The 27,205-nt window shown below is 30.9% G+C and overlaps 4 protein-coding genes across 5 annotated transcripts; 2 read left to right on the top strand and 2 right to left on the bottom strand.

Annotated features, from left to right (window-relative positions):
- The first annotated feature begins 8,581 nt into the window (after positions 1-8,581).
- On the top strand, positions 8,582-9,740 carry LOC8283972 (aquaporin TIP1-1). Its single transcript, NM_001323764.1, is given in 2 exon segments — positions 8,582-9,007; positions 9,123-9,740. Coding segments are annotated over 2 exon segments (756 nt in total). The 5' UTR covers positions 8,582-8,623; the 3' UTR covers positions 9,495-9,740.
- A 4,223-nt stretch (positions 9,741-13,963) lies between these two features.
- LOC8283973 (E3 ubiquitin-protein ligase RZFP34) lies at positions 13,964-17,839 on the top strand. Of its 2 annotated transcripts, none has more exons than XM_025157400.2 (13): positions 13,964-14,293; positions 14,869-14,984; positions 15,103-15,190; positions 15,293-15,352; positions 16,044-16,076; positions 16,167-16,244; positions 16,327-16,370; positions 16,492-16,532; positions 16,621-16,703; positions 16,789-16,880; positions 16,961-17,030; positions 17,137-17,178; positions 17,273-17,839. In XM_025157400.2, exons 2-13 carry the CDS (start codon positions 14,914-14,916, stop codon positions 17,417-17,419), a joined length of 849 nt encoding a protein of 282 aa, XP_025013168.2. In that variant the 5' UTR covers positions 13,964-14,293; positions 14,869-14,913; the 3' UTR covers positions 17,420-17,839. The 2 variants fall into 2 exon arrangements, with proteins under 2 accessions (XP_025013168.2, XP_002519457.2); XM_002519411.4 differs by lacking the exon at positions 13,964-14,293 and adding an exon at positions 14,630-14,790.
- Positions 17,840-19,273: 1,434 nt separating this feature from the next.
- Positions 19,274-21,854, bottom strand: LOC8283974 (alpha carbonic anhydrase 7). The gene is made up of 7 exons (XM_002519412.4): positions 21,519-21,854; positions 21,193-21,410; positions 20,388-20,497; positions 20,157-20,271; positions 19,817-19,981; positions 19,645-19,698; positions 19,274-19,551 (listed from the first exon to the last, which is right to left on the bottom strand). Exons 1-7 carry the CDS (start codon positions 21,607-21,609, stop codon positions 19,480-19,482), a joined length of 825 nt encoding a protein of 274 aa, XP_002519458.2. The 5' UTR covers positions 21,610-21,854; the 3' UTR covers positions 19,274-19,479.
- Positions 21,855-25,480: 3,626 nt separating this feature from the next.
- Positions 25,481-27,205, bottom strand: LOC8283975 (3'-N-debenzoyl-2'-deoxytaxol N-benzoyltransferase). The gene is made up of 2 exons (XM_048380358.1): positions 27,195-27,205; positions 25,481-26,009 (listed from the first exon to the last, which is right to left on the bottom strand). Exons 1-2 carry the CDS (start codon positions 27,203-27,205, stop codon positions 25,481-25,483), a joined length of 540 nt encoding a protein of 179 aa, XP_048236315.1.

Raw genomic sequence — 27,205 nt, 5'->3', positions numbered from 1 at the left:
AGTTTTGGACTCTAGGCCTCTGATTAGTGTGAAATGTGGGCATGAACTTGAAGGCAACGATTGGGCCAGGTTAATTGATTTCATGTTTTTTTTTTTTTTCTTTTAAAGTCTTAACTTTCCGCATGGTGAACCTTATGCTTGTAAGTTTCAACTTGGAATATCCCCACAAGACAGAAAAAAGAAATTTTAGAAGATGGTCTTTACTTGGATCAAAACTGTGAAGGGACAGAAGTATGAGATTGGATAGTGAGATATCCTTATTCATATTTGGAGAGTGCATAATGCATAATAATAATGCATTTTAATAGTAAAATCCGATAGTTTAATAGGGAATGAGTACATTCGTAGTCTTTCAAATTCAATACTATTTTTACAGGTATGAATTTGTCACCCACTTCGACTGAAAAGATTTGATTGGGTGCCACGAATAGAAGTACATATCATTATCCTTAAAAGTTCGACAGTGATTCCTCGACAAATTTAATTAGCTAAAATGACAATCAAATTAGTTGATAATCTTGTTGTCTTTTAACCCAAGTTTAGCAATAACAACCAACTACATGCATAGCTTGAGACTCTCACTCAAAGAAGAAGCAGCCACCACAGCCATAAAAGAAAACTGATGATATGATCCAATATCTTTAATTCTTACCAAATCTCAAAAACCTAACATAATTCATTTCTCCAACCCTATAGTTATTAAAGCTCAGTTCTTAATTGTTTCCACACAACACAATGGTGTCATCCATTTTGTCTCGTTTTCCTGATTACTAAATGCACAAGGCAAGGCTTTTAGTGGAGGAACATCATTTCTAGTGTTGATGGCTAAAGGGCCTGTCTTTTGTGGAGAGGTGGTCCAGTAGCCGCAAGCCATTGGGGGTGTTGCTGAAACTTTGTGTGGCTATAAGAGGAGGATATCTCTTACCTCATTTTTTTCTCTTTTTCTTTTTTATCGTTATCACAATTCTGCAGTAGTTTAAGTCTCCTTTTCATGGTGATAACTGATAAGTAGACGGCTCTAATCATCCTTTTGGACTTATGTATATCAAGGATTGAGCCATTAATGATGTGTTCTTCTGACTGCTAATTCATCTAGAAATTCTTTGGCCTTTCCTTTGACGTATAGTATGCTTGATTCCTTTTTCTTTTCTTTTTTCCCCACTTCTAGTTTATTCTCTTTGATTTTCAAACTCCTACTTAGATTGGATGCTAATGAAGATTTTAGCTCGTAATCTTGTAGTTTTAACTTATCAAATTTTATATGTCTTTAGGTGATCAAATATGTAAGTATGCTTGTGAGTATTGAAAGATGTTAGTAAGACTATTAACTAAAAATCTATAACTTAAAAACCCTAAAGCCATAAAACTGAACAGAATTTATATATGTAATCAGTATGTTTATTCCCTATTGTATCATTTAAAATTATATTCTTATAATTAATACATATAAAATACCGCTTAAAGTGGTAGCTCAGAGGGTTGAAGTGCTTTCACCAAACTGTAAAAATATGAATTCTAATTTTGGAAAACGATTTTTTAAGTATATCTCTTATAAAATCACTAAGATCACACATTGCTTGAGTCTCTTTCACTCCACTCTGAGATTAATGCAGCAATAATAAAAATTTAGATCACATCTCGAATCAATTATGGCTCTACAACCATACCATAGCATCATTGTCACTATTTGTTCTTCTTCTTTTTAGTTGACAAAAAGAAGCAGAACATCGAAATGCATAAATTGAGCATGAATTGTGGCATAAAAGCAGATTCAAGCACCATTTGAAAATATGGAAATTTCAAGATATCTATCTGTATTTGAATGTCATCCATAAAATTAAAACAAAACCTGTAGCCAGAAAAACCAAAGAAAATGAAACAAGACAAAAAAAAAAATGAAAATAACAAGGTAGAGAGAAGAGGAGGAAGAAGGGTTCTCCTTCTCGTATATATTAATATTAATATTGTATTATATATGCCTGGGCTGGGCCCCTTTGTTCTCCGGATATGCATTGAATTGCTGCTAGATGTGGACTCGTCTGTCCTGTGACATAGATTCAAGAATTTGGTCGGTCCACTAGAATTCAAGTTTGAATAAATAATTAAAGTTCGCCTGGATTTTTTTATTTTTTTTGTAAAGTTAAAAAGTATAAGTCATCACAGTGACAAAACTGTGTCAAATTAAATAATTGCTGGAGAATTTTACGATAAGTTTTTTTTTTTTTTTTTTTATAATATAGTTTTGTAGATTACGGGGACCAACAATTATCTGGTGATATTTGAGGGGTCTAATTGTCATGTGATGGGTCCCCGCCACTACTGAAAAGTGAAACCGGACAGCTGTCAATTAGTGGTTTGTTGCTTTATAATGCCTAAACCAATCACCACCTCCAGCCTGGCTAAGTAACATGCACCGATTCTTTTCTTGGCCCCACCTTTCCCGTATATCTCATGTGTCCCTCCTTCTCTTCAGCATCTAAAATGAATTTTAGAATTTATCAAGAAAACTGGACAAATGCAGCATATATTGAAGCTGTACTTTTATATTCATAATTTTAAATTTTTCAAGAAACATAAAATTGAAAATCCAATCTTACTTAACTTATAAAATTTATAAAAAAAATGCATAAACCGATCAAATTAATTAAATCAAAATGGCTAAATTATTCAGATATATAGATGAGATTATTTTATTTTATAAGATATTTTATATGAATTTAACGATAAATCACAATTAATAGAAAAGTAACACACATATATATACAAATATTTTATACCTTGATAGTATTGCATAATTTTATATAAAAAATATATATTTTATAATTCTCTTAGAAAACTGCTGGTGCTACCTATTATTCTGAAAAGTTTTACTTCTTATTTTTTATGGGTTTATAATTAAGTTAAACCCAAATTTGGGTAAGACTACTTTAAATTTAGATGCTAAGATTCAAACAATCAAATTAAGAAAAAAAAAAAAAAGAAATCCAATTGTATTTTTGCATGAGATTGGACTTCATTGCTCAAAATAATAGAAAGTCTAAAATCATAAAGCAAATTACAGTTTAAAAACGAAATTATCATTTTCACTTAGATTTCCCTCATTGCATCATGTGAGAGTTGAGCAAATTATTCATCCATTCTAAGAAAATAGCATAAACTCAGAATCAAAGCCCATAAAATCCCCATTTGATAAAGTTAGTAAACAAAGTGCTAATTAAAGAAAGAGAATCCTCCAATTTCCTTTGCAATCAAACATATAACTGGTTTATCAATGTAAACCCTAAGGACCAGTCAAATGGTATTAAGTCAATGTGAGAAAGAAAAAAGAAGAAAAACAATGGATTGCTAGCTCTTGTGCGCCTCTTATCATTCCAACAAAATAAAATAAAGTAAAGCCTGCAACATACAAGTTTCTTGATGGAGTATTCACTATTAGTTGAATGGTCCCACCCACCTCACTTTTTCTTCGTGGCAATTCCCTCGATCTTGGGTCTCTTCTCCATCTCCGTTTGCCTGCTACCAAAGCAGCAGTACAGCGTTTGGAAATGGAAGTTTTATCTCTTGAATATTGATGTATGTAGAATCTTCATCAATCGTATTTTTCTTTTCACTCTTGTAAGCCTTGTTTGGCAAATATTGGTTAAAATACATTCATTTAGCATGGCTGTTAGACAGTGCATAAGTGCACCGATACATAGATTAGAAATGCTCTCTCTCTCTATCTCTCCCTCTATATATATATATATATATATATATATGGATTCGTCTAGAGTTTGGTGGGCAATTCTTTCGAGTTCCCTGTCAAGCCATACAAAAAAGTGGTCAGCAGATCACTCGAATTGTGATCAGAATGATTTTCCTACGATTAAGTTAGTCATCTAAAATGATTTTAACAGAATAACAGTATTCAAATTAAAAAGAATTTAGATTATGCATATAGAATATGAGTATATATATATCCGACAGTTGACCGTTGTCACTTATAAAAATAAAAAAATATATTTTTAGTTCAGCAATTCTGTTATAACCATCTAGCGGATAAAAATGTGTGATTAGTCTATGTCTTAGTGATGTCATGATGGAATTTTACGTTACTTCTTAATTCTCTGGGTCATTTCGAATTTTAATTTTGGTTGTAGGATTTTAAAAGTTAATATGTAATATTGATATATGGATTAAAGACTCGGCTATTTCAATTTAAATAAGTATAAAAACTGTCATTTAATTATTTAAAAAGTAATAATTTAAATAGCAACAAACTCCAAATTTCCATGCTTTTCTTATTCAAAAGGGTAAATAAATTAGAAAACGTTAATTTTTAGCGTAGGGATGAGGAGGGTTCAACACAATTTTCTGTTTGAATAGTTATTAAGATTCAAAATGGTACCACAAAAGGATTTTGTTACAATAGCATCCTAAGGTGGTAAGCATCTAGTAATACAACTCAGGAAAAGAAAATAAAAGTCTTCTATTGTTTTGTTTTGTTTATATAAATTCTCTCCTTCCTTTTAAGTCAAATCCAATTATCCAATAACAATAATAAATGTCAATATTTTTAATAGCTTTACCTAATTTTGTCCGGATTTCTTTTTCCTAAAAAAAGAATGGAATTAAAAGGGTCCCCAAGCAAATATTAAATCAAATGAGAGAGTAGTTGTCACTTCTCACATAAACTTCAAATTAAACTTTGGGAACTTTAGCTAGCAGGAGGGAACCTTTTTCAAAAAAATAATCACAATGAAGCCAAACTATTACCTACCACCTTATATGCTTCAAATTTATGTAGTTTAGACACTATAGAATATGCCACTAAAATCAAATTATTTTCATAAAATAAATATAAAATTATACCTACTTATTATTCTTTATTTTTTTTCTTAAACATTTATATGTGAGAACAATTTTTTAAAAATTTATTGCGTTAATATATTAAATGAATTGAAAGAATAAATTTATTTGTTTAATGTTCGGAAGTTAAAGTGCAAGTGAAACATACCGAAAAGAGAATGGATGACTTTTTCTTAGTAAGACTAACAGTCCTTGAATCTCGTTTAAGGCTAACTAGCTTTGTATTTGGTTGAAATCCATAAAATTAAGAAATTTATTTGTAAATCTATAATTTATGTACTTTAATAATGAAATTTAGTAAAAATCTATAAAATTAAGAAATTTATTTATATGCTTTTAAAAATAAAGTAAAAATTAATTTAGAAGTGTACAAAATTAAATTTGTGTAAAATGCATTATAGTTGAATTATATTCTAACAAATTAGGTAGAATTATTTCACATTAAATATTTCATAACTAAAATATCTGTTTCAGCTTTATTATTTTTATTTTATTTTTATTGTCATGTTTTATCCTTAAATAAAGTAATTTTTTAAAAAAACATTAATTAAATATAATATAATTTTTAATATAGATATTCCAAGCAATGATAATTAATATTTGATAGTGACAAAATTAATGGCATGTATGATGAATATTGTATAATTGCTCTAATGGGCCAAGGAATTGTAGGATTGTTCATGAGTTGATACAACTGACAGGAAACCAACTCTATATGCTTACTGTTAGTGTATTTTATGATGAAACAAAAGAGATGAAGCTATTGGTCTCAATCCTGAAAAAGTTGCTTCCCTATCTAATTCAAATTTCAAATCTTGAAAATTCTAGGTTCATGGAGCAGCCACTGTTGTCAATCACTGAGACAAGCCAGATAGTTCTAGCTTTGAAGCTCAAATTAATATTAAGACATAAATCGATTTTATAGATATCTTTAAATACATATTATTGTTTGAAAATAAATTTTATTTTTTTATTATTTTTTTAAAGAGAGAATTATTAGAGATTTTATACCACTAAATAATCAATTTATAAAGATAAAAATATAACCGACTAAATAGCCGATAAAGAGGCTGGAGTTATTTGAACACCCGATTTTACTTGAAATAAAAGATTTGATGCCTCATTTAAATATAAACCATAATTTCTTAGTTATTAAAAAATAAAAAAAAATAAAAACAAAAACTCTTTTGGAGAATATCCACTTTCAGTTTTATAAGCAATAGATTCGGATTTCAATTCAAATATTTTAATTACTCAGCCAAAAAGAAAAACTTTTAATTAGAGTTGAAGGAAAAATATTATATTCATACGGACAAATCTTTTAATATTTTTTTATTTTCCTTAGCAATCATTTTGGATAAGTACTTGTAACAGATTTTTCTTTTAATAAAAAATAAAAAATTAATCGAAGCTTGTTGAAGAAAAAAGTTACCTAATTTCATATGCACATGTCAGTGTACTGTGGATCATAACTGTTCGCTCGATTCCATCATCATAATTTTTGGCTAAAAGTTTTATGTTTCTATTTCACATTTAATTATTAATTTCTCTTTAAAAGTATTTTTTTAATTGATTTCTTATTAAATATTGAAATAAAAATAAATATATAATTTTACTTTAATTTAAAAAATTTATGCTCGGATTGTTTAATTATTAGAGCTTTTTTAATTTAATTTAGTGATCAACGTGCGTTAATTAATGTTATATTCATCTGCAAATTAACTTTTTAAAATTTAAAAAGTTGGATTGTTAATACATCAATAAAAACACTAATTTCTCTAAATACCTTCAGAATAAAATGGTTCAAATCTCATAAAAAAAATATAATATAATTCATTTCAATTAGTAAATTTTTATTAGTTACTTCAATTAATAAAAAATTAATTTTTTATAATTTTTCAATACGAATGATTTCATACAAATCATAAATTATTGTTATTTTTTATATTTTCCTGATTATGTCACGATAATACCAAGTCTCCGAGTGCAATAATAATTTTTATTATAAGTTGATTAAAATTATATTTTATTATTGTTATTCAGCTCTCATTTTTTGGGTTTATCCGTTCAAGATTCTACTCAACTATAAAACGTGAAAAGGCCTATCAGCTTTTAAATTAAACAATTAAATAAAATCAGGGTAGACGTAACCCATTCTTATATAGTTTATTGGATAATGTCCATTTAATTCAAGGGAATTTTAGCTTCTCTGCACGCAACTTTATCCATTCCAAAATAGTATCATCCAATTACAAAAGAAAAATGATTTTCATCCGGGTGAAAAATCACTCTCTAATTCATTAAAATCATAAATGTAATTGAAAAATGTTTATGGCATTCTTACTATAATTCCATTAAAAGAAATAACACATTATGCAAGGTAATTATGTAATAATATTTTGTGAATATAAATTAAAGAAATTATTCAATGAATTGTATTTGCATTACTTTCTTTTTACAAATTATTTTTTTCTTCATATTAATCTCTCATTGTATCAAATGTTGGCATAAAAGACTAATTTATTTAAAATTATCAAAATAAAATAAGTATATATCTAATTCAAAACCATTACAATTTCACATGTTATTAACTTTTCAATTTCTATGTAGCTGATATTCGAATTTTAATCAATTATAAATTGTATTTACCATAAAAGAATTGTTGTGTTTAGTTGAAATGCAGCTATATTATTAACAAAACTCAAGAAGATGAGGATCTTTGGTGGTTTTCCTCTTCCAACATTTAGTAGAATTCCCCTTTAGTAAATATGATTTTAAATTGGCAAAATTCAAATTTAATTTAAACTTGGATTAATTTTTTGTTCAAAAAATTCAAAAATCAAAATTTGAATGTCGTGTTGTAAGAAAAAAAACGAGTTGGGTAAGAAACTTTTTTTATTGAATGTTTTTGTTTGATTTGACTACTTTACACTTGATTATATTATTATCATATTTTATCATATTAATTTTTATTCTACCTTCTCGGAATTCATTATTCATATTCTATGTTTCTAGTTTATAAATTACGATTAGTTCATTAACATTATAAATAATAGAATATCTATTTCTATCGAATCAAAAAATATATTCAGCTCATTCTGTTAATATTTATATTTAATATAATTTTAATTTTTGTTTAAAATATGAGACTACTTTAGTATAATTCGATATTTTTAAATAATTAAATCATTTGGAAATATACACAACTTAATTTTAATAAGGAATGTACATAAGAGATTTTCCAAAATCAGTAGGTTGAAATATAACCTACTTTGCTTGCTTGTATAAGTTTATTTGGTAGTAACAGGAAAAAGAAAAGGAAAATATTATCCTCTAATTATCATTTATTTTCCAGATAAGGAAATAGTATCACCTTTATGGATTAAACTACCAAAAGAAATAAATTAATTAATTTACAAGAAAAAAAAAAGGGATCCTTCCAGAGGCCAAACAGAGAAGACAAGAAAATCCACATCAGCAACACGTTACGTGCCCCACATGGAAGGTATCCACGTGTCAATAATAAACCCCCCGTAATGCCCGATTTTAAAATAAACCAATCAAAGACCTTTTACACCCTGTCCACCAATCCCCTTTTAAAATATTAATTTTCATCTTCAAAATTGTAACCGGTTACCTGCTATTACAGGTTTCTCTGTACGATTCTTTCGATATAAGTTGAGAAGTGGAGACCAGTATTGTTACACTCAGCCACAGGACCACTCTCTAGTCTCTGCCTCGCAAGTAAAGACCACAGCCAGCGTTTGATCCAAAAATGCCGATCAGAAACATCGCCGTTGGCCATCCACATGAGGCGACTCAGCCCGACGCCTTAAAGGCGGCGTTGGCTGAGTTTATCTCAACTCTTATTTTTGTCTTCGCCGGAGAAGGTTCCGGTATGGCCTTTAACAAGCTCACCAACAACGGCGTAGCCACTCCTTCTGGTCTCGTGGCCGCCGCTATAGCTCACGCATTCGCTCTTTTTGTTGCTGTCTCCGTTGGTGCAAACATCTCAGGTGGACATGTCAATCCTGCTGTCACCTTTGGTGCTTTCGTCGGCGGTAACATCACTCTTCTACGTGGTATTCTTTACTGGTTCGCTCAGCTTCTCGGCTCCACCGTCGCTTGCTTGCTTCTCAAGTTCAGTACCGGCGGTTTGGTAAGTAACTAAACCTATCATGTCATCGCCATAACTGGAACACGCTAAATATTTACGAGTTCTGTTAATTATTTGAAACTGATCGTGAATTTTGATATGGTGTTGCACAACGCAGACTACCTCAGCTTTCGCTCTATCCTCTGGAGTTGGTGTATGGAACGCATTTGTTTTCGAAATCGTGATGACCTTTGGACTTGTGTATACCGTATATGCAACTGCCGTTGATCCAAAGAAGGGAAGTTTGGGAACAATTGCACCGATCGCTATCGGTTTTATCGTTGGTGCTAACATTTTGGCGGGAGGAGCATTCGACGGTGCATCAATGAACCCCGCAGTGTCGTTCGGACCAGCTTTGGTCAGCTGGAGCTGGGAAAATCACTGGGTGTACTGGGCTGGGCCTTTAGTTGGCGGTGGGCTTGCTGGGCTTGTTTATGAGTTCTTCTTCATCCACAGCACCCATGAGCAGCTCCCTACCACTGACTACTAAAAGATAACGGTGGTTGCGAGTGGATGGCATGAAGGTGGTGGCGGTGGCCACGCGGCTTTTCTTTCTCTGGTGTATTTATTTGTATCTCTTGAGGGTATTTTATTTATCCTGTTATTTAATCTGTAATCGTCGATCTTTGGTTTTTCTTTTTCATCATTATCGATCCAAGGGTGTGATTTGTGTATTCTGATCCGGTTGTATTATTCTCATTTCAAGACATCCTATCGTCCCCGTATTTTCGCCTCATTTTAGTCTTTTTTGTAAATTTTCTATTATTTTTCTTGTTCTAGTATAAAATCCAAAAGACTCTCTTAATAATCGGTAAATGTATATAAATAATTTTGAGATAATATAAATTGATAAAAAATAATTAAAATAGATTATAAAATTTTAGACTGTTTTTTTTTTTTTTCTCTGAGAGTAAGAATAATGTAAATAATGATAGAGTCCTTTGCTGGACAAAATTGTATTATTGCAATGGCCTTATGGTAATAATATCTGCGGCTTATAGGTAGCAAGAAGCTTCACACACACATTTCGACTGCTCTGTTCGGTTATTGATGAATGATTAAGAAAGTTAATTATGGTTATTATAATAGTAACTACCTAATCAGACATTTCAATAATTTGTCTTACTACTTACTTATTATAAACAGTCCTGCATGGGACCATTTCATCATGCATTTTTATAAACATTCGTTGTAAATTATATAAATCGTCTTTTTAAATGTTAAATTATTAAAAATTCATTTAATGTAAAAAAGAAATAATTCAAAATTTCTCACTTTTAATAATAATATGTTATTGCTACTTGAATTATATTTCTAAGTGTTTATGTATTTTTCTTGACCAATTAAAAAAAAAACTGCATCTTATATATTCAAGCACTATTTTATTTTACACTAACATATATATAATGTAATTTATTGAGAAATTAAAAAAAGTGCGATAAAATGTTATATTTATAATTATTTCCCATTAAACTTTAATAGATTTTTTATTTGATTAAGTAATTTATTTATTTTGAGTTTAATATAAAGTCCTTTTTCACTGAGTGTACCTAGAGATTCTTTTTTTTTTTTTTTCTTTCAATCATAAAACTGAAAGAACAGAGCACGTGATACTCTGGGTCCAATTTCAGGCAATGTCAATAGATCACTTTCTTTTCGTTTAACACTCATGGAGTTGGACCCAGCTCGCTTTTTGCTTGTCCTTAGCAATTATATCATTGCCCATTTTCAGACCATTCCCTGTTCTAAAAGTAGCAGACTGAAAGGGGTTCCCTCACATGCCATAATAGTCTCCTCCTTAACTCTTTTTATGGAACAGAAGTCTTGTCTAACTAAAATTGTATATTTTTCTTATAATTTCAATTGATATATAATTAATATATATATTTATTCATTTTAAATAATTAAATATGTAACTAATCATTCTATCTTTAATCATAAAACAGTATATCATTTTTTATTTATTTATAGCAGTTTACTATTTTATCAGTAAAAAAAAAAAGCTACTAAATAAGTCATGAGTCATGAGTCATGAGTCACGAGTCATGACCCATTCCGCCGGCTGGCTAGCCCACACCTAAATTTTACTTGGTGCAGCCCATATTTAATGCTTCTAGTTTATTAACGCAAAGCGCTGCATGATATATCTCTACCTAAATTGGTGCTTCTATAGTTTACTAATAAAAACAAAAGAGCTCAAAAGGCTTTCACAAATGCCTATTAACTCGGAGAAATAAAATTAAAATTAAAATTAAGTTGTATCAAAATCAATTTCTAATACAGCTTCATTTATTTAATTTAATTAGTTTGATCTAAAGGGTCCATTAGAAATCTACCATGTAGGATGAGTACTTAATTTCTTATATATATTATATAATAATAATATATACTAATTAAAGACAAAACATTTTCACTTACTTAATAAAAATATATAAAATAATTATATAATCTAAAATATATATTCACTCATTTCTTTTCTATTTAAACGTAAAATAAGAGTCCTTTAAATTTTTTATCGTTTTTCCTTGTACAGTGAAATTGGTATTTGGCAAATAAAGGGGGTACGTGGTACGAGTCATTGAGATACCGTCAGAGCAGCAACCAATGAAAACACGATACGTGGAAGAATCCCGGCCATATGCTTAGATGTCATAATCAAGGTTTTGGAAGAGGATCAGCGGAAGTGGATTTGAGGACCCACCGACGCAACAACGGCGTTTGTAAATAAATAAATGCGTAATTAATACAAAGGCACGATTGTCCATCAACGATGCATAAATATGCCAAAAACTTGGACCGGTTTCTTCTTCCCCAGTAGCCAGCCCGCTGTGCAAAGATAATTTCTTCATGTTCTGAATCTCCGCCTTTTATTGGTTTCTTTTTTCATAGAAGGAAAAGAAAAGTTTTTAACTATTGACCACTCGATTCTGATTTTAACTGGGCTTTGGTGGAAGAAGCCAAGAAAGAATCCGGCTGCTTTTCATGTGGAGGATTGAGTTTAGGGATAAGTCCAAATATGAAATGTCCTTTTTTTTTTTTTTGTAGTTTTGACTTATTCTAATGTGAATGTGGTTTTTTTATTTTTTATTTTATACTAAAGAGGGGGAATGCCTCTAACAAAAATAGGCCAATAGGTTTTGAACTGAATGATTAATAAAAGCAAAAAATGAACACGTAGTAAGACTTGTACCTGAAATTTTTCACTCCCGAAAGTAAATATTATTAAACAGTTAATTTTTAATATTTTTATGTATTAGCAATATACCTTAAAAAATTAACTTCAAATGAGTATCTCTTGTTATGTAGCAATAATTTTTTTTAATTTTATTTTTATGATATGATAAAAAAATATAAATCACATAACACGGAATAAACTATGTTTATCAATAAAAAGTTATACACATTTTATATGGGAATACATCAAACTATTAACTAGGTATTTTTCTATTTTCCTCTTAAATTTTAAATTTTAAGAATGATGCGTGTTGACTTCAATTTTATGTGATTAATTTAAAGGTAGATTGAGCTTAGTAGTTAATTTTAAAAGGTTAGATAACCAATTTTTATTCATTGAACAACGAATTTTTCACTTAGCATCATAGGATTATTAAGGCTGATTTTCATTCTTGCTTGACAAATGAGTCTTGCAGTCAAGCTTCCTTCTGCCTTTACATTCGAGGTTCAATCTTCGTTCAGCCCCAAAAAAAACTTTGCATGCTTTTATTAGTTTTTGAGAAGCCTACACCTAATAGAAAATATCTACCTAACACTGTTCCTTGACATATAGGTCTTGACATAAGATTAGAATTCTAGCTCTTTTAGAGTAATATGTCACTGATCGTTCGCATCCTCGGAAAAAGAGGCCTTATAGACCATATATTTAGAAAAGCAAAAGAAAGAAAGAAATATACTTCCTTCCTTCTTTCCAAGTGCAAAGGAGACTTGAAAGAGTTGTAAAAAATTTCAGAATAGTTCAAGAGAAAATTATCCAATGTATGTAGCCCATAGAAAACATAGTACTTTCAAGCTGTGACCCATAATAACATTTGGGCTTAGCATTTATGAAATGGGAGAGGGTGGATCCTTCATGATTAGGCCCAATTTGAGAAGTCTATTAGTTTTTGGGCCTTTGACGAAAGCTTCTCTTTTTCCTTCTTAGTAAGTAAATTTTTTTAAAACTATTTTAAAATCAATAAAAAGTAATATTTTCTAATTAAATATTTTTAAGAATATAATTTTTTTATTTTTTTAATTTATAGTATGATTACTTTTTAGTTAGTTGTTTTTGGTTATTTTATCCAAAAATAATCAAAGAAAAATAAAGAAATTATAATTATAATTTAAAATAATTATTTTTAATATTTTAATACAGTAAAAAAAAAATCATAAATTTGATAAAAAATTAAAAATTTGATACTATTGATATTCTCCCTAAATTATAACTATATAATTGTCAGGGAAAATTATAACTACATAACTATATAAAATTATATCTAACAATATTTTATCATCGTTCGTTATTGACAGTTATTATCATATGCTATTTATTTAATAAATAATGAAACATAACATTATTGAATTGTACAGTAACATTGTATAATTGAACTGAGAATTTCTTGAAGCAAGAAATTACTATCAGAATCCAGTCACGTTTAAGTCTTTTTCTATTTTTCTGGAATGGCAGCCCCTCCCTTTTCTCATCTACTTATTCCCTTTCAACTTTCTCTTAACATTAGATTTAGTTGCTGTGTAACATTCAACAACTAGCAGATATTCGATTGCTCATTACTTTGTACTTTCCACATAGATTCTACAATGATATACTTCCAAAAGAAAAAAAAAAAAGAAGAAATTTATTGACGAACACTATAAATTCTTCCTTTTCCTTTCTGGGTCTGGCTGCTTTATATATATTGTCATCATATAAGAGAAAATTCTTTTGGTCCATGTTTTTATTTTTTTCTTTTAAAACGGGAGACACCTTTGTTTACTAATTGAAAAGGAGTTAAAACAGCGATAAATACCTAACTTCTATGCAGGTTCTTGAATTCTTTTTATTTTTTCCCCCTTCACTGTAAAAGCACACAAGATTTATTCAAAATCCTACACTAATCTCAGCTCTTACGGCCGCCTAAACCAAGAAAAGAAAGATACTTCTTTGTTTTTGTTTTCTTGCTTTTTTTTTTTTTTTTTTGAGTTACAAGAAAGAAGGAAAGAAGGTTTTAGTTTGAAGCATTTGGCTTTCTTCGCAAAGGAAAACAAGCAAATTGCCTGCATTTTAGATTGCTGGTACGTAAAATACATTCCTGTTCTTCCATGCAGTCCATACCTTCCCTATGGTGCCGAGTATTTTTCTTTTTTCTTTTCTCTCCTGACAATTTATGTTATACTTTGCTTCTCAATGATTTTGACCAACCATTGAGCGACACCGTTGCGCAAGTTAATAAAGAAACAATGTTTTCCATGTTTGTTTAGTTATAAGTTTTGTCGGATGAGATCATTTTTCTTTTTTTCCCATGTCTCTTTAGCAATAATTGAAGTTTAGCCGACAGAATCTATCGTGTCGCCTCGTCATCATCTGTAATGAAAAAGGAAGTGTTAGTTGAAGAAAAAAGATACACAATTTGAGGGTTAATCTGTAATTATAATTGCAAAATTGCTTCCCTGATATTCTTCTTTACCAGTAGCTTGATCAGTCTCTATGGGCGACAAGTCCCCTCTTCTAAATCCTTGCTTGGGGCTCCTTTCATCCCCCAAATCATTCTATTTTCCTGTTTGTTATCTGGGTTCGTTTTAGTTTTTCTTTTTGTTTTTTAAATGTTGTGTCAAGATGGAAATTGAGTTTCAAAATTTTTTTTTTTCAGGTGGAAATTGAGGAATAAATACAGAATCTTTATAAGCTCAAGATAATGGAGAATGGGTTTGAGCTCGGGACTTCCAATCCTAATTCTCCACTGGATCAAGGACTTGGGGACTTTGGGTATTCATCAACTTATCTTTGAAATTTGCTCATCTCTTTCCTCTTTCTCTGATTTTCAAGTTCTGTGTTGAAATTTATGGGTGGTTTTTTACATTTTTTTTCTTTTGGTTTAATGAAGGTGCTCACACTATAGAAGGAGATGCAAGATCAGAGCACCCTGTTGTGATGAGATATTTGATTGTAGGCATTGCCATAATGAATCAAAGGTTGTATCTTTGCTATCGCTATTTACTATATCGCTTTTGTCTTCAGTTGATTTTTTTTTTCTTTTTTTCGAGATTACTTATAATTGAAACTGTTTTGAACAGAATTCTGTGGAAGTTAATCCCCTTGATCGTCATGATGTTCCTCGCCATGAATTGAAAAGGGTTAGTTTTTCTTTTTAGTTTCTCTCCTCTTTTATACTTTTTATAGCTTAGATAAAGCATAAACTTTGATAGTTTATTTCATAACAATCTGCTGTTTCGCAAAGAAAAAAATGCAGGGAAAAGAAAAACTAGAATATAAAAGATCTGTTATCTTTCATATTTCTTTATCTGTACTTCTCTTGGGGGTTAGGATTTCATATATCTCGTAGTTGTTTCCTTTTCACTTTCACAATGATGTTTTGAATATATGGTGTCACTAAAAGAGTTATAGGTTCTATCAAAAGATGCAAAATTTTCTTTTTCTTTTTCATTTTTCTCTTAGAAAATATACATATATTTTGGATAAGGTTCAGCATCTTATCTTTTGTTCTCTTTAGCTTATTGGCATATTTAATTGTACCTAAATTTTCCTTTTTCCTTTCATTTTCGTTTCCTGTCTCTTCTCCTTTTTGGTTCATTGAATGAAGTACACAAAGGGGATAGCATTCCTACTTCCTAAATAGCCCCCGCCAATTTGCCGATAGTGATTGAAATGTGAAATCTTCAAATGGGAAGTTCCAGGCTTATACCTTTTGTCTGTACCCATTAGGATTTGCCTATCATTTTCCTTTTTGAAGTTCTTTGATATTTCATTAGTGTAATACCATCAAAGGCTTGTTCATCACTTAACCATATTATTTTAATATTTCAGGTAATCTGTTCCTTGTGTGGTAAAGAACAGGATGTGAGTCTCCTCTTCCATACTAAACAATGACAATAACGATATGGCCATGAAGATTTTAAAGGGATTCTAATTTTCTTGATCTCTCCTCAGGTTCAACAGCATTGTATCCAGTGTGGAGTTTGCATGGGGAAGTATTTTTGCTCGAAATGCAAGTTCTTTGATGATGATGTAAGCCTCTTAGCACATGTTTTCTAACTGGATATTATGGTTCTTTTCTTGCTTATTCGATGAACCATTTTATGTGTGCTAGGATTCTAAGCAGCAGTACCATTGTGATGAATGTGGCATCTGCAGGTTTATTTGCACCAATACTTTCTTTTTCTTTTTTTCTTTACTTATCCAATGCAATACACTTTATAATGGTCACTTTGCACTTACCCTGTGTACGTGATTCTTGATGTGTTTGGTGTTGCAGAACTGGAGGGAAAGAGAACTTTTTCCACTGCAGTAGATGTGGTAAGAATCCCAACCTTTTTTGAGAAATTCCTAAAATTTGCACCGTCTGCATTTATGTTAATTATTAAGGGGGTTATTTCCTTTCTAGGTTGCTGCTACTCAAAATTGTTGAAGGATTCACACAATTGTGTGGAAAGGGCAATGCATCACAATTGCCCTGTTTGCTTTGAGGTAAATTCAAGAATTTTAAGGCATTGATAAGAGTGATGATGCTAGTTCTGTTCTACATTTTGCTTACTCAGTTTTCTTGCCACAGTATCTCTTTGATACAACGAGAGACATTACTGTCTTGCCTTGTGGACACACTATACATCTAGAATGTGTTAAAGAGATGGAGCGACATTTCCAGTAAGTTTCTGGGAACAATTTAAGGTTGTCTGTTGGTTTGCATAAATCATTTTGGTAACCTGATCTTTTGTGTTTTTCAGGTATGCTTGTCCTGTTTGCTCAAGATCATACTGCGACATGTCTTGCGTATGGGAAAAACTAGATCAAGAGGTATGCTTATCATATTTGGGTGGATTTTCATAAATTATGATATGCATGTTCGCAATGTAACCTGACTCTTAATTTGTTTCTAAATGTGCTGTAAATCATAATTCAGGTTGCTTCAACACCTATGCCCCAAATATATCAAAACAAGATGGTAAGAGGACATATGTTTATGGTTTCTACAAGTTTCACGATCATCAATTGTTCAATTCTTCAAATGGTCATGTTTTCTCCTACTGGTTGGTTAGGTTTGGATTCTATGCAATGACTGTGGGGAAACATCGGAAGTTATTTTTCATATTGTAGCACGCAAGTGCATAAAATGCAACTCATACAATACAAGACAGACAAGAGGAGGCCCTACATCGTGCTCATCAAGAATTGAAGAGAATTGAAGAGATGGTTCGATGAGTAGCTTCTGATGACCTACTACCTCTTGACGCCTTACAATAATGAAATTGCCATGAAATATGAGCTAAGATGTTAAGTTCTTCATGCAAGTTATCCTAGCGCAACTGCTTCTTAAGCTGAATGTTGGGCTGAACGTAGGACTGTCATAGCGCATCTGAAAATGCAAACCCTTCTTTTCTATAGGGTTTTGCTGCAACAAATATGTGAAGGTGGCGAAGCGTTTTGTTGGTAAAAAGGATCTTGCAGGGAACCGATAGTACTCTAGGACAGTTGAATCTCTGATCTATCACATCTTCTTTTCAGAAAGAAGAGAAGGTTGATTATTGTAATGGATAACTAGGTCTTGAATCCTTGTTAATTTTCCAATCCATAAAATAAAAGAACTAGGCTTCAGTTCTCTATCATATCAAAGAATGAAAGTTGTTGGAAATTTAGTGAAATTGGTTCTCAGCTAACCCTATGGCTCCTTAGCATTGTGTAGTACGAGATGAAAATTGTTCTCACTTTTCTTTTTCCTGATCCAGTCAATATGGTTTATTCTCCTCAAGTTATTTTCCTGCAAGTGCTTTGCTGTAAGTTAAGAAGGTTAATTTCAATTTGGAAGTACTTGATTCTTTTACATCACTGATCAATGGCTTCTAAGATTTTTTTTTGGATGTTTGATTTGATTGTGTAAATTGTAAACACTAAATAACACTTCTCTTTTGGAAAAAAAAAAAAAAATATTTATCGATTTTTAAACAAAATCAAAATTAAATAATTAAAATGAAATGAATTAAAATCTTGTGACCCTTTATTCTCGAATGTTAATGTCTCGCATTCCTTACTTCAGTTGTTTGTTGCAAGAACATCAATTCTTGAATAGGTTGGTGCTAAGCCTTTCGATGATTCTGTCAATTTCACCTTAAAATACATTTTCAGATGTTCTTGTTTTGTTCAGCATATTCCATCTCAAATTTTCCAGAGAATTTCTTGGAGATATGTACCAAAATGGCATCATGTTTGAAGTTTCTGAAGAAAGATGGTGGGATATTACACTCGTCAAACCAACACAAGGATACTGGTGGGGTCGGTTTGAAGAAATTAAGGAAATATTTGCATTTTTCAACTTGTGAAAAATAATGTATTCAAGTTTCTGTTTTTTTTATGCATGAGGAAGGACATCATGCCCCTTTATTAGTATCTGTACCCTCTGGGGTTTATAGGTGGCATTACCTAATCATATATTCTTGAACACCAAAATGTTGACCTAATTATGGCTCCAAACCAGCTTTTTCAAAAACAAATAATTTTATTGATTTTGTAACAATTTCTTTTTATAAATAAAATAGCTTTCACATCTCGTAACTTTCATTAAAGTGAATTTTAATTTTTTTAGCTAAATTCTTTAATAAAATCAAATTTCCAATCGAAAGAGATTGCATCTATTAATACATGTGTAAATTAATTTTTATTTTCTTTTTATTCATATTTATTCAATAAATTTGTATATGAATTCAAATATTTGTCCAGCATACTTAAAATTTTTTGAATTTTAATATATACTTTAAAATTTTATATATATCCGAGTTCAATCTGCGTCAGAACAAATTTAATTATTTTTTACTTATATTTATAAATGTCATAATATGTAAAAGCTTATATGTTTTTAATTAGTAACCGAATTTAGACATAAACTAGGAAAACTCAACCCAGTCCAAGTCCAATCTATGAATCAGTTTCCTAGGAAGTTCCACACGGTTTAGTTTCTGTCTTGAAGATGTTTTCTTTTGCTGCAAGTTGTGAAAGTCAGTTTTAATGGAGGAGAACTCTAATGTTATCTATTCTTACACATGATATTCGAGCAATGGTTCTAAAAACCTCATTCTCTAATCACATTACTTATCAATGGCTACAATATGTGGATTTTCTGTGTAAACAGACAACCAACAGTAAGAATTGAAAGAATACTTGAAGATTAGAACAAAAAAATTTCCTTGAAGTAAAATGGTAATGAAAAGATATTGCTAATAACTCTTGGTTGGATTTGTGCTTTCCCCTGATTTTAATTAGCCCCATAAAGTTGGACCTCTCGTTCATTGAGTGGCTGCATTGGTCTTGAATTTTTCTCGGCATACTGCAAAATTAAATTAACCCCCAAGATTAGTACTAATTAATTACATCTATACCAAATGAAGTTAGTAAATATTTGCAAATTCTGATGACTTACATCATGAACTGCCTCTCTGAGTGCTTTAACTTGGTCTATTGAAACTGTCCTTATCTGTGGTGAAGTTCAAAAATGAGTTAATTGATAAAGAATTTTCACTTTTTGAACCAAGAAAAAGGAAGTATATAAGAGGTATATATGTAATTTTGTTCATATGTAACTACAAATATACCTTTTTGTTAATGGTCCAAATAACACCTTCAGTGCAAGGAGGAACAGTGAGTGAGCCCTCATATCTGTAATATCTCTTGCCACCCATTTTTATCTCATTTGGATTTATCATTCCCATGTTTCTGTCTTGCTTGTGATCAGTCATAGAAATTACATTCCCCAGCAACTAAGAACAACAGCATTGGATTTAGAACAAGTTAGAAAGGGAAAAGAGAAAATAGAATGTAAGAAACATTTGAGCACTTTATTTTGTTAATTAACCACTAATTTGGGTTCATACACATAAGCTCATCTAGTGCAGACTGTGCCAAAGCTGATTGATTATATTTGAGAATTTGTACCTTGGAGAGGAAAGCATCAGGTTGACCAATCTTGTAGAGGATTCCAGTAACAGCTATCTTGTTTTTCACATTAGGGTCTGTGCTTTCATGAACCATGTGGAGCTCCATGTCATACCTACCAAAGAAAATTTAGACAGTTCCCATGAAGTTGTCCAACTAATTTAATTTATTATTGAAAGAATGATTATATTTTCTTTTTTCTTTTTTCTGAGAGAGAGAGAGAAAAGTTACCTTCTGCCATTGATTGTATGCTCAGAAGGAGAGTGCCAATGGCATTGTTGGAGAAAGTACCCAGTGCCATTGATATTTACCGATCCTGCTTTATGTCCCTCCCATTGAAGCTGCATCCATAACATTTATTTTTCCTATCAAAATTCTGGTATGGGAGCTTTAATAGATTGAATTAATATGATATGAAATCCTAAATTGAATGGATTTCATCCAACTGAATAGAAATTAAGTACTAGACTAGAGTTAAGTTGATATCTAGCTATTTCTGCCATAACTACATCAATGCAGTTGAAGCATACAGATAAGAGAATTGGCATAATAGCTCTTGCACATTTTGCACTACCGGGTGCCAATGATGTGAGAAGTTATTATACAGTCCGACCCATCACATCATCAAAAGACTTATCCTGACATTTAATTCCATTTTATATGTTATCCTTGTCTCTAAGATTCACAAAGTATTTGAAAAATCAACAAAATAATTCATTTTTAAAAATAAGGCTGATATGAGAAAAAATAAAATAAAATATCATCATATCATTTCATTGACAAGTCTTTTGATATAGATCAAATTTATATAATAATTTCTCGTCTTCCTTTGATATCAAAATGTCAAGAATCTTCATTTCCACATTAGAAAAGAACAACAATAGCAATTATGAATTCCACGTCTAATCTAAGCTTCTTCTAGTTATATGCCAATGCCTTGGTAATAAGGACAGAAATATATCTGTTGGAGCACATGAAACCTTTAATAATGCACCTGGGAGCAGGCAAACAAATTTTCCTAGAAAGACTTCCTTACCGAAATATCATGGCCTCGATTCTTGACAGTAGAATTACAAGACCTGTAATTCCTTTTCAGATCTCCTGATTTTGGGATGATCTTAACTCTTTGATTGGACATATCAATAGGAGATTGTAAAGTTCCGTTCTTGCAAGATGCCCACTCTTTCTTAAGCTCTCCCCATTTCTCAGGCCCCTTTTCACTCCCTTGAATGTAATCAAACTCTCTCTCATCCTCTGCAATCATCACATACCCATTAACAAATAACTATAAAGAACAACACAGGCATAATATAAATGAGATAGAAAATGAGAAACCAAAGAAAAGAATGAAGCTTGCATTACCAACTTCTTGAGCTTTAACTTGATGTGAAAAAAGGAGCACAGAGATTAGAGTAGCAATAGTGAAGAACATGTATGCCCTTTGTTGCTTCATGTTTTGATAGAAACCGAAGATTTGGAGAAGGAGAAATTGAAGAGGTGAAAGTAAAAGATTTCTTGATAGTTGGAAAGTTATGGACTAATGTTAGTGTGTGTTTATATATATAATATAGACCGTGTGATAAACTAATTAGAAGCTTCTTTTTGTACTGTTTTCTGCACAATTAATTAATGGATGATCAAATGTCTGTTTCCTCCAAGTTTCCGAACACATTCCCATGTGAATTCTAGGAATTGATTTAAATAATTGGCAAGAGAGAACATATGTCTGTTTGTTGTTTACAATTGCAATTGAGAAAACGAGTAATTCTTGAAAAGAAAATAGGTATAAAATTATTCCTTATTATTATTATTATTATTGTTTAATAGAAGTTAACTTTTTCAATTTTCCTTTTTCCAATATTTGTATAGTGTTTACATTTGCAAGGAAATTCATGGGAAATGTATCTTCTTCTTCTTTTGTAATATTCTTTATTGGCCAATTGATTATTTGGATGATATATAGTCAATAAAGACTTTACTTTAAAAGATAAAAGCAATTTTTAACAACCAAATAAGTAAAGATAATGTAAGAATTCAAACTTTTTACCATTAAGATGGAATCATTTTTTATTAATTATGAAAGATATTGATGGAAAAAAAAACATGTATATTATACAAGTATAGTTAAAGAATAAAAAAATTGATAATACAACTAGCTAACATTAGATTAGTAATAGTAAAAAATAAAAACTTTTTAACTAAATCCAATTTATAGCTTAACAAAGGTAGAAGAGTATGATTTTTTTTTCTTATCTCTTTCGTTGAGCCTTTACATTGACCACACGCGTTTCATACGCGCTTTCTCTACTTCATTTATTTTATTAAAATCTCTTAATGATAAATTTAAATGCCAAGAACATATATTTAAAAAAAATAAGAGATTTTAAATTTAATTTTTTTCTTTGTATTATGTTAATTTTTATTTTTATGATTGATATAAAAAATAATTACTGTCTATTACATAGATTAGCTTTTTATAAAAAAAAAAAAGAAAAAGAAAAAGCAAAAACTTGGTAGTAAATATAATATGAACATCGTAGGTGTGGAAAGCAGGACAGTAAGGACGCACGCATGTATATTTATATGTTAATTTCACGGGTTATCAGGCAACAAAATTTGACTTCGATACCTGATTTTGATGTACGGACACGAATTTATTCGTACAAGATGATGAAACACTTTCATGGTTGGCTTTGAGGAAACTCGTTTGACAAGTAATTTTAATGTGCTTGAATTATTATGGAATAATGTCTAATTTGATCCCTGAACACTTCCAGGGCTCTTTTGTAAAGCTACTAACACTTTATAAATAAATAAAAAAATATTTTCGACCATTTTCCAAGCAACCAAATAGAACCCAGAAAAGCTTAGAAGTTTCAAGCTGTAATTTCATAATTATCATAATCTTGGTTGCCGACACCATCATCCTCAAATAACTAACTGGCTTGTGGGTTCGGTTCAAGTTTGATTTACTTCACGAATCAAACTCATATTATATGCTGCCAAAATTTCTATATATGTTAAATAAATTAGGTCCCTTCATAATTACATGGATGCCGTATTTTTAAAGTGGATAGATTTAAACTTTTTAATTCATAAACTAAAAGAAATTATAAAGAATTTATGAAAATAGAGATCCTGAACCCAATTTAATATTTTACTTTTATTTTACACACAGATTAAAAATTAATTATTTTCAGTTAGTGTCATTAAATTTTGATATCTTTTTTTTCAATAAAACCCTTCTCAATATTTTTTTAATGCAATACATAATAATTTAAATAATAGACTTGCCAACTCATCCATTATCTCATTTTACTCTAATAAAAATTGAATATCTCTCTATCTAATTATCTATTAATTAAGAGTGGTGATACATATGTTAATTAACAAATGGTATATTTAAAAATTACTCATTAAACTAACAATTGAAAAAAATGAATCACATTTTGGGAAGGACGAAAAAAGAAAACTGAACTATTAAAATGGGACGGAAATAGTAATACTTTTCCAAACTAACAAAAATATAAATATGAGTCAAATTATATAATCGGCTTAAAGGAAACCTTCTGAATGGAGAGATTTGGATGGTCTGGATGCATTTATTACCGTCGCTTGTAGTCAACTGGAATGGACGGTCAAAACAAAATTAAAATGTCTATGCAATCATTGCAAGTGGATTTTAAAGGTTGGGAAAAGGTGCATTTTGGCCCTTAATGTTTAGTTCAAGGGACAGATAAGCCTTTTAACTAATTTTTAGAACCAATACTTTAAAAATTGCAACAAAATGGATTACCCTGAAGCCTCTCTCTTAACAGTTCCAATGTTTGGAATAAATTGCCGTTTGAGGTTTAGGGTTTAGGAATGTCATAAAAAAGTTGAACCCATGACATTATGGTCACAAAGGAGGGATTTTACTGTTGCACTAAGTCTTGCCCACCTTCAATTTCCTCTTTATAAATCAAATATGTCCAATACTTATTTGCATGACTTTTTCTTTGAGTTTTCTCTCTGTTTTGTGCTTCCTTGGAAATTATGGATGAAATCATTCTACATTCTGTTACATGCCAAATCCAATAATAGTGTTCTCCTTTCTAACCTTCAACAAATTTTGCAGGATGTTGTTTATATGTGTTGTATAATACACTGTTTTAAAAACCGGACAGGACAATCAATTTAATCAGAAGTTTATAGTCTGCTTGATCTGATTTGTCTAAAAAACTATATTTTACAATTGAATTAGTTTAGATCGGATTAAACCAAGTTAAACCGAACAAAACCAGTTCAAACTTTTTTTAATATATATATATATATATATTGTAAAAAATTATTAAAAATATGGATTATAACACAAAAAATTAAACTAATTTATGTTTAAAATTATTAGGATTTGTATTTAGAAGAAAAATAATAGTTTTTTTTTAAAATTTAGTACTTATAATTAATTTTTTTTTACAATATAGATATTTTGTATTTATTATTTTATTATAAAATATTATTCCATTAATAGACATCTATTTGAACATATTATTTAATTATTGGCGATATATGGCAGTTTAATGTTTCTTTCTTTACTGAAACAAATGTTTATTCTCATTATTTATCGAGTTTCTGAAGAAATCTGAAATTGATTTTGAAAGACTGAAGAGACATGGAATCGTTGGGTCTATTTTTTCTAATTTGTTTGCCTACATTTTGCGCAAACATCAAGGTCTGCAATTGATATGCTTTCATGGTCTTTAAACCAACAAACCACTGCCCACTTCGCTTCTGAACTTTACTCGAGTGATACGTCATAGTTTTGGTTAGATTGTTGATGTCAAATCTATGGCTAGCTTATGTGAAGGTTTCTTTAATGGTGAACTAGGACTGCAGAAACTAGTGGAGATTATGAAAATTGGACGTGTTGGTGTGGCTCATCAACCAGCTTTTCTCAAAGATTAAAGACACATTCCAAGTTTGAAGACTCCGAGTATTAGGACCATCTATATGGTATTCATCCACCGATATGCATATCACAACAAAAACTAATTCCTTTTGGCTTCATTATAATTTTTTTTTCAAATTTTCGCGTTTTTTCCAATTTAATCATATGTTTTTAATTGTAACAATATCATGCGCGACCTTATCAATTTTGTCAAATCGATACATAAATGAAATTTCCGGTGAAGTTTATTCCACGTGGCTGCCGACGCTCTGGTAACTTAAACACGTAGAAACGGTGTGTTTTAAAGCAAAAGCAGAAATGCTGCGTTTTACCCTATAGAAACGGTACGTTTTTATAGTCTTAAATAGGAACAAAAAAAAAAAGGCTATTTGCATGTCTATTCAAAGTCTTGGTTGCTAAACTTCTCTATCTCTTTCTTGAAAGCAGGCACAACAGATTCTTGCAAAGTAACTAGCACCTTGAAGCCATCTTTCTTGCCTGCATTTGCCGATGAGTAAGGCAAGAAAAAGCAAGGCTCCACACTTCCAACTAAATGTCTTGAAAGAGGCAAGACATTAACTGGACCTGCCCACCCAAAATCCACAGTTGAATGGCCCAAGTGTCTCCAATCTGTGAATCCACTCCCTCTATTTCCTGCTGTAATGCCATCTGCATAATGTACTGCTTGGAAGTCGATAAAAGAATGCACATAATCATCGGTGGCATTGATTTTACTCTTCTTAATCACCTCAGCTGTTTTCCAAATGGGTTGCTCTAGTAGCTCTTTGGCAAGAAGCTGTGCGTACATTGGAACACAGCCATTTCCCCAGTAGCCAAGCGGCAACAGTGGCTTTACCAGTCTCCTTATATTCATTGCATATGTGAACTTCACTATCTCATCACCAGGAACTCCTACGGCTTTGACCCTGTTATTTCAATGAAATTTTGCAGTTAGACAACAATTTACAGATACAAAGATCTTTTCTATTTTAGCTTTCATATATCTAGTGCTTACATAAGTGAAACAACATCATCACTAATTATGCTGCAACTCCTCCCAAAAATTATGGCTTGCCCTTCATGTAGGGAGGATTATTCTCAAATGGGTATGTCTATTGGAATATTAAAATTATAGCAGTTGCCTTTTTTTCTTCCTAATTAAGAGTATAAAAACACACCGTTTCTATTGGGCAAAACGCAGCATTTCTGCTTTTGTTTTAAAACGCACCGTTTCTACGTGTTTAAGTTACCAGAGCGCCGGCAGCCACGTGGAATAAACTTCACCGGAAATTTCATTTATGTATCGATTTGATAAAATTGATAAGGTCGCACATGATATTGTTATAATTAAAAACACGTGATTAAATTGAAAAAAACACGAAACGCTGAATTTCTTTTTTATAATTAAGCCATTCCTTTTATTCGTTACTGTCAACCTCGGCCCAAGATGATATTCTATTCATTTACTGCCACCTCGAGTTGTTTCTAATCCTTGCACTATGCAATACTGTAATGGTGGAGGCCGTTGTTAGTGGTGGTGGAGTTGCTGGTTTTTTTTTTTTCTCACTTTAAACGGGTGCTATTTCTCATAAAAATAATGGCATAGCATATTTGATAAACAAAGTTTTATTTCAAACATTGGCAACGTTAAGAGAGGGGCTTCGGTAACGCATTTTGTTGCAATTCTTAAGGTACTTGTTCCAAAAATTGGTTAAAGGGCTTTTCTGTCGCTTGAACTAAACATCAAGGACCAAAATGCACTTTTTCCCTTGAAGATTTAACTCCAGATTTTATCTTCGGAGGTAAGAGCAGAGTAATGAAATTCGTAGATCAGCATTAGCTGCTACAGTCTACTATCATAATAGCAGGCCAAAAATGGAAAGATCTTCTCTAATGGGCAACCACTTGCAACGCTGTGATTTCCAGTATGAAAATGGGCTTGCGATTGGCAGTTTTATTGGCAGTAGCAATAAATTTCGTCTAGTTTCTTCTTCTTTTTCTTAAATGATTGAGCAGGAAAAAGAAAAAGTTTGGTGCCGGGCATTAAGAATATCGAAATAAATTCACCAAATTGATGATTCAGCATCCAAGAAACATCCAAAGAGTCATACCTGAGAACCAT

This window comes from Ricinus communis, chromosome 10, assembly GCF_019578655.1.
Source record: "Ricinus communis isolate WT05 ecotype wild-type chromosome 10, ASM1957865v1, whole genome shotgun sequence".
In the NCBI taxonomy this organism is placed as follows: Eukaryota; Viridiplantae; Streptophyta; class Magnoliopsida; order Malpighiales; family Euphorbiaceae; genus Ricinus; species Ricinus communis.
Note: the sequence above shows the minus strand (reverse complement) of the source record. Positions and strands in the feature narration are given on the sequence as shown.

What these genes read in the sequence shown, in the direction of transcription:
- LOC8283973 (XM_025157400.2), top strand. Translation starts at nt 14,914, where the DNA reads ATGGAGAATGGGTTTGAGCTCGGGACTTCCAATCCTAATTCTCCACTG. An exon ending in ATTGCCATAATGAATCAAAG is followed by an intron (nt 15,191 to 15,292) that starts GTTGTATCTTTG and finishes TGTTTTGAACAG; the next exon opens with AATTCTGTGGAAGTTAATCC. An exon ending in GATGAATGTGGCATCTGCAG is followed by an intron (nt 16,371 to 16,491) that starts GTTTATTTGCAC and finishes TTGGTGTTGCAG; the next exon opens with AACTGGAGGGAAAGAGAACT.
- LOC8283974 (XM_002519412.4), bottom strand. Translation starts at nt 21,609, where the DNA reads ATGAAGCAACAAAGGGCATACATGTTCTTCACTATTGCTACTCTAATC. An exon ending in AGTTAAAGCTCAAGAAGTTG is followed by an intron (nt 21,411 to 21,518) that starts GTAATGCAAGCT and finishes TGATGATTGCAG; the next exon opens with AGGATGAGAGAGAGTTTGAT. An exon ending in TCAGAGAGGCAGTTCATGAT is followed by an intron (nt 19,552 to 19,644) that starts GTAAGTCATCAG and finishes TTAATTTTGCAG; the next exon opens with TATGCCGAGAAAAATTCAAG.